The following is a 7637-nucleotide window of genomic DNA, read 5'->3' on the forward strand; positions in this document are numbered from 1 at the left end:
GTTTTGCAAACACAATGGCCAAATGCCTTCTATGCTCTACCTCAGTTTGTGAATGCACAATCATATCATCAAAGAATGTGCCCCACAAACGCTCTATGAGGCCTGAAAATCCTGTCCATCATTCTGTTAAATGTGGCAGGTGCATTTGTCAAACCAAAGGGCATAACCAAAAACTCATACAACCCAAACGTGGTTCGAAATGCTGTCTTATGCACATCCTCGGGTCTAATACATATCTGATGATACCCGCTTTTCAAGTCAATGCGACTAAAGACTGTGGAGCCCTGTAAGCGGTCCAAAAAGTCATCGATCCTCGGAATGGGGAATCGATTCTTGATGGTATTCTTGTTCAGCGCGCTGTAATCAATACACATGCGCCAAGAACCATCCTTCTTTTGCACTAAGAGTACAGGTGAGCAAAAGGGTGATGAGCTAGGCTGTATCAACCCTTTATTCAAAAGCTCCTGTACCTGACTCATAATTTCTTCTTGTTGAGCTGCGCTAACACGGTACGGCGGTCTATTTGGTGGAGTACTACCAGGAATTAGATCAATGGCATGATCTTCTGGCCTCTCCGGAGGAAGTTCCCCTGGCAATGACTCGGAAAAACAATCTTGGAACCCACATAAGAAATCAGTTCTGTCCTTATCTAACATAGACAAATTAGACTTAGACTCATCATCTTTTGCATCCTTTACATGAATCCAGTACGCAAAAAGATGCTTTCTCATTACTGATGAAATTGTCGAAGCTGATACAATAGGAACAGATTCCCCTTTTAGTTTTACATCCAAAACATATTCTTTCCCTCTATGAGTCAGAGTGATCTTCCTATTGTATGTATCCACCACCGCATGTACTCTGTGGCACCATGGCATACCCAACAAAACATCACATCCATCAAGTGGCATGATGAAAAACTCTTCGATGTCCACATAACTTTGCAAATAAAGCCTAAGCTTCCCAATAATAGGAGTGACGGGTTCTGCATACCCTGGACAAGCCATGTTAGCCTCATATAACGGCCCCATCTCCTCTGCACGAATCCCCAATCGGCCAGCCAAATCCGATGAAATGAAGTTCGCTCTAGCACCTGTGTCAAAGAATATCAAGGCATTTTGATCTCTCACTTTGCCCCATGCCCTGCACAACTCTGTCTCTTCACCACCTGGCTGTTCCCCAACAAGATCAGGAACTAACCCTGCAGAAGGTTTTGGTTTCTTTGACTTGGGCTCTCCTTTATTGTCAGAGTCCTTTTGGGACTTTCTCTTGGGACAATTAAAAGACATATGTCCCTCTTCAGTACAGGAAAAACATTTCCGAGCATCCCTCAAAGCCTGTCTCTCCTCAGAAGCTCTCTTGGGCATTGGCAACTTCTTATACCGCGTCTCTGTAGACCCTTCTGCATCACGCGAAGCATGCCCTGACTTTCCAGATTTCTTGCTCGAGTTCTTACTGCCTTTAAATCCAGATGAGACTCCAGTGAGTAACGCATTAGCTGTCATAGCATTCTCTATCATCTGTGACATGTTCGTTACTCGAGTCTTGATACAATAGTCACGCACCTCCTTGGGCAGCCCACAACAATACTTCTCTACCTGCTCAGACAAAGGCACTGCACGGTAAGAAGTAACTGGGAGTAAAGCTTCCCAAAACTTCTTGTTATAATCTTCAAGATTGTCACACTTTGATGCATCCAGCTTGTGCCATGCTGTCATTACATCCACCTCAAAAATAGATGTGAGCCATACGGAAGAGAACACTTGTTTAAATTGTACCCAAGTAGTTGGTGCTATGCCCCGCAAAAGAAGAGTAGACCACCACTGCAATGCATTGCCTTTGAGAAAAGTCGCAGCTTTTCTCACTTTAGAGGACTCCGTGTAATTACCCCCAGAAAAAGCAGCATCAAACTGCTGTAAAAAGGTAAGTGCTTTTAACTTATCTTTGGCTCCACTGAATGTATCAAATTTCACAGCAGCTCCCCCTTCCTTATAATCCTTCGCCTTACCCATAGGCGTTAGATTATCATAAGGAAGTGGCTTCACAAGATTGCTACCCCCAGCATTCATGCCCATCATAGGGTCAGCATTACCAATTCCCACACCTGGCATGCCATACATTCCAGCCATGTTTCCAAACATACCATTATGCATACCGAGCTGCATGCCCCCATACATGTTTGCTTGCATTCCAGGTTGCATGCTCCCAAACATGTTTCCTTGCATTCCGGACTGCATACCACCATACACATTCCCCTGCATTCCAGGCTGAAAATTTGCTCCAAAAGTCCCTGGCATACCCATGCCTCCCTAAGGATAACCCCCAGTCATAGATTGGAACACCGAGCCACCACCAAAATAACCTAGATGCATAGTCTGCTGAGGAATAGATGGCTGTCCAAAGAAGGAACTCTGAGAGTTAGCACCAAAAGCATGCTGCATGTTCGGAAACTGTCCAAAAGATGGATCCTGTGGGAAGGCACCACTATGACCCTGAAGAAGGTTCTTAGAACGCACCTTCTTCTTCTTCTTTTCAGGCTCTGTATGGGATCTCATAAATTCAGCAAACTTCTCACTTTGTGTGAGCTGCATAAACACATCCATAGCACCGGCCAAACTTCTCACTTTGTGTGAGCTGCATAAACACATCCATAACACCGGCCAAACGATTTTTAAACTGAGCATCATCTTCCTCTTTACTAGGCACATCTTCTGGCTGTGTTACATCCTCGTAATGCTCATCATCTGCAGCCTGTTCTCTTGCAAGAATATCCTCAGATTCATTTCTCTCAGGAGAGGTCTCTTGCTCTTCCTCTTCATGATAAAAATATTCGTCTTCTGTATCAGACATGTTGCTGAATTTTTCAGCAATGACTTTCCTCGAGTCAACCACGAGCTCACCCCCTTAAGAAAGTTGATGATAGGTCCCGGCAACGGAACCTTGAAACCGGCCTCTGGTAGAAACCAAAGTGTGGTAGACTAGCAGTCACCCTTCCACTTGTAGTCCAAATATAAAAACAAATTTAATTGGAGCTAGAGTGCCCCAAAACTGAAATGAGAACCGACACCTGTTGGCCCCAAAGCTTGGCGCCCCTTTCGGTATTTCTTTATTCAAATTCAAAAAGATGTAAACCTGAGTACAACAAAACCAGCCAGGAGAATACACCTATATGTCCAATCTGGCAGCCCACAAGACCTCTTAGCACAAAGGATACACACACAGATCTGTGTCCCACAAAAGCAACACTCTGTGTTTCCCTCTGATCAGCCAAGACCATTCAGCAGGGCAGCCTTGAGCACACATCTGGCATATCCCATGAACATGGTTACACAACTCAACACAAACATACATCCACTATCCAATCTCTGTTTCCACCCTTTCAATCTGCCATACCCCTCCTCTCACAAGGGACCAGATAGCACAACTCTGCAGCAGACATAAGCCAATGGAAAGAAAGATAGATGAACGAGTTCAGAGCTTACCAGATCAGCACGTGATTCTGCACTCGTGAGGCCAATTGTACCAACCTGTACTTTCCTCCTTGCAATCACTTGACTGATGCACCAACTAAACTCTGGTAAAGAACTGCCTGCAACTGCTACAGCAGGAGATGCACCACCTGCAGTCTGTTCAGGACTGAACATTACGAAGCCGGTACCTGTCCGTACAGGTCAGCGTACTGTACCTGTCCGTACTTTCTCTGCGCCTGCAGCAGCTAATTCCACCTGTACCTGCTGGACAGAACAGTACTTGACAGCCTGCGCCTGTCCGTACAGGTCTGCGCTATCTGTGTCAGCCTGTACCTGTCCCAGCAGCACAACCTGCAGCACGTACCCGCCTTCAGCTTCTGTCAGCGCCGCCTGAACCTGAAGCAATCCGTACACCTGTACTTGCTGTCATACAGCTCTGTACGGCCTGTCTAAACAGCTTGCTCTTCTCACACACAGCAGCAGCCAATTCGACAGTCTTCTTCTCTTCTCTACGCATGAAGCTTGCTTGCACGTATCCCAAAAAGCTAGAGAGAGAGAGATGAGAGAGGCGTGTAACTCCAAAAGTGGAGTGGCCTCTCTCCAAAATTATCCTCGGGCCCCAACTTTAATAATTATTAAAGTTCCCTAGGGGCCACCCATGAATAAAACATTAAAATTCATTAATGTTCTGGTCCCCCTTCACACAGATGTCCACACATCATTCTCTTTGGCTAGTGAAGTCTGGCATTAGATAGAACATTTTTAAAAAAAGCAACAGTTTTTCTTTTTTTTTAATGTTTCTAGGCAGAGTAATCATCAAAAAAAGTGCACACAATGCATTAATGTGTGAAAAAATGATCAAATGATGCCTATGCGCTACGGCGCGAATTTAAGCCTGTGATGAACTTTGAAAGGCATAAATTCGTGCCGTAGTGCACAGCCTTGTTTTTTTCTTTTTTGTACTCTTTCCAGCATTATGTGCACTTTTTTGATGAAAAATATGCTTACAAACATCATAAAACATACAAAATTTTGATTTATGGAGGAGAAGTTTGCAATGCGTGCACAATTCAATCCTTTCACTACTCCAAAACAATTAGGGGTTACTGTGGCCCGGAAAATTGTTATGGAATTGTTGTTAGGTGATGGGGTTACAAATATAGCTGAGTTTGGAGACTGAGACCTTAAAGAGCTTCTAGATGTATTGACTCCACTTTCTTTTTTCTTTTTTTTTCAGAAAGAGACTTCTATTAAGTATGAGAAAAACATACAACAATCACAGCTATAAGCCGGAAGAGAATAGAATCACCCCAATATGTAAGGTGATTTCAACCACTGAGGAGCATCATGATGCCATGTAAGACATGTGATACTAGAGAGAAGATGTCATGGTCCCATTCCCGCATAAATATCACACGCTTCGCCTGCGCAAAACGAAAGGGCCCCTAAATGCGAGCCCAAGTAGCCATAAGAGTGTGGATGATATCACCCCATATAGTACTAATGCACTGAATCCCAAAAATCTGGACACCCTCAATAGCCTCCGTGCATCTAGCTCTCCAGATCTGCCATGCTGTAATACTGGCAATAATCTCCCAACCGGTATCAATCCTCTGTCTAGGGGGTGTATAATCAGAGTGAGGAACATCCTGCAATAGACCATGCTGAGCAATACCTCTACGAATGAAAAAAACAGAATCTGTACCACTGCCCTCATAAAAAAGTTGCAAAGAGAGCAAGTTCAATCAGTTCAAAGGGATTAGATGCAATGTTGGATCTAAAAAATAGATGTAGATATCCATTTATTCACAGCATTTTCTGTTTCCTAATCAACTAGAGACCTCACACCAACCACATAAATGTCCACTATTGGACTAGGGAGTGGCTTGGACCTTGTGAATAGAATGCATCGTGGTGGCAATCTCCAAGAGATGTGGATTCACTTTGACCATGTGCATCGAGTTCAAGGCAGGTCTACAATGGATGCCCATGTGTATGACCCTTTCATCCGTGAGTTATTGACAATAGCCACATGTGAGTTCCAAGTTGAGCTCCGTTGGCTGTGGTTAGATGATCCAGCGATGATATATTCACAAAAACAATACTACAGGTGTCTTCATGTTCATTACAAATATTTGACCCTCCGCTCAGAACGCGCTCTCGCTCGTTCCCCCTCGCTCGTGAAATGGCCATCCTCGCATCTTGGATACGAGGCTGCTCCAAATGATTTAGTTTTCCACATCAAGCATGGGATCTGTGTTCGCATGCGTTTTACTGATATCACTCATCATGTTTTGCATTCTCGGGAATCATCGAATAGTTGAGAGACCTTTAGTACCATACGTGCTTTTAATGGCTGATGCATTTGGAAGGTCAGATGTCGCCACACTCTTGGAGGATAATCTTCTTCCACTCATCAGATTTTGGCAGATATTTACTCCGACACCATTTACATGCTTCATGGTGAATGGGACTATTTGATGACTCTCTCCTCTCGGTCTGGTGAGTTCCTTAACCTCCTCTCGTAGTGCTATAATGGAATTCCCTTCAATCTTTGTTAGTGTTGTCTAAAAAACAATTGGTGGGTATTTTAGAAGTCTCACCTGAAAAGTAGTTAAACCTTTTACTTGCACCAAATAAGGGACCGTGTATGATAGAAGTGGACTGAAAGACTTGAAAATTGAGAATCCAACCACCAAACACAAGATTTTGGTTGATATTTTTTGCTGCAATACATCATTTAGAAGGGGTGACATATTGACACCTGCACAAAAGAAAAAATTACCATCATTTTGAGAGCTAAACAAACCTAAACAAACCTAAATTTTTTGAATTAAGCCCAAAAAGTTTATCATAGATGTCAAAACAGCCATGGGAAAATTCAACACAATAGAAACCCATTTCAATTCGCCATTTTGCAAATAAATATTCATGGTTTCTCTAGCCTTACTGCAAAGACTTGATGCAATTGCACTCATAAGCCTCAAAACGAATTTAATTTTACCAAATAAAGCATATCCTAAGAGGGAAAGGAGGGAAATGGGGGCCTCATTTTCCTACCTGCTACCACAGTCTCCTCTCACTTCTTACTACATATGCCATGCTTTGTTGCAAAGATGTGCACTTGTGAATTTGTTAGTTGATTCAATGCATACATAGTTCAATTTTTTGTTTGTCACATATGTAAGAAGCAATATATTCTCTATAAGAAAATCCTTGTAAAATCAAGACATGCAGCATCCAAAATCTACACTCCTCCCTTGGTCCCCTTCTAATTGCAAAAGACCCAAGTAATGGGCCTCCTTAGACCTCAAGCATTGCATAAACTTATAGCAGCAAAGAAATCTTTCGAGCGTTGAGATGTGAGTCAACACAAGGTATTACATGCATTAAGATCTTGCTGAACAGAACTTGAATAGAGAGGGCTCTCTTCTTGATATCCACCCTCTTCCTCTAGCGCCTTCTTCACAGCCTGATTTGGACTTTTCTTTTAGGGAATCCATAAGCCCAATTTGTTACGAGTGGCAGTATCAGACCTAAATCCTCACACACTTAGGTGTACCTTTTATTTAGTAGCTCAATTATAACCTTAGGTCTCATCCCCAGGCACTTCCTCTCTGGATACCATCCTCATTTGCATCCATCCTTGATGTAAACTTGTGTGGGAATAGCATCCATCCTTGATGCTTCTCCTATAGAACCTCTCTTCTATACTGCTTTCCAAACCTCAGAGTAGAGATCATCATGGAAATACTCTCCCATCTGCCACCTCAGATCTCCAATGGAGGTAGTAGACCTCCCACTTTTTCTTTTTTTGCAAGAAAGAGATGCTAGAAGCAAGAAATACGCATCATAGAGTGTAAAGGTAGGAGCATTCGGGAAAACATCTTCACTTTCTGGGAGGTGACTGCTTTACTGAACATCTTGAAGTCTCTTCCAAGACCTCTAATGCATATCTCTACCATCTCTTCGTCTTTAATTGGCTCACCAATCATGGTAAATTGATCACATATAGCTCTTATCTTTGCAACATAGTCAAACACTAACAAGTTCTTCTTCTCAATCGTATGCAACTCTCCTCTGAGTTATATCTTGACACACTTTCAAATGTTCTTGAAAGTCCTTCCCACATGTTAGTATCTGTCTCACAATGTTTGATGTATGGAT

At 42.9% G+C, this 7637-nt stretch overlaps 1 protein-coding gene across 1 annotated transcript in view; it reads right to left on the bottom strand.

Annotated features, from left to right (window-relative positions):
- LOC147630522 (uncharacterized) overlaps window positions 1-7637 on the bottom strand; it is a 115953-nt gene that overhangs the window by 103360 nt on the left and 4956 nt on the right. The window contains exon 2 of the mRNA XM_086810823.1: window positions 6074-6234. Coding sequence (XP_086666949.1) covers window positions 6074-6234 — 161 coding nt within the window. The remainder of the gene's footprint in view (window positions 1-6073; window positions 6235-7637) is intronic.

The sequence above is a fragment of the Cibotium barometz genome, chromosome 16 (genome assembly GCF_041138505.1).
Source record: "Cibotium barometz isolate CiBa-2024 chromosome 16, ASM4113850v1, whole genome shotgun sequence".
Taxonomy (NCBI): Eukaryota; Viridiplantae; Streptophyta; class Polypodiopsida; order Cyatheales; family Cibotiaceae; genus Cibotium; species Cibotium barometz.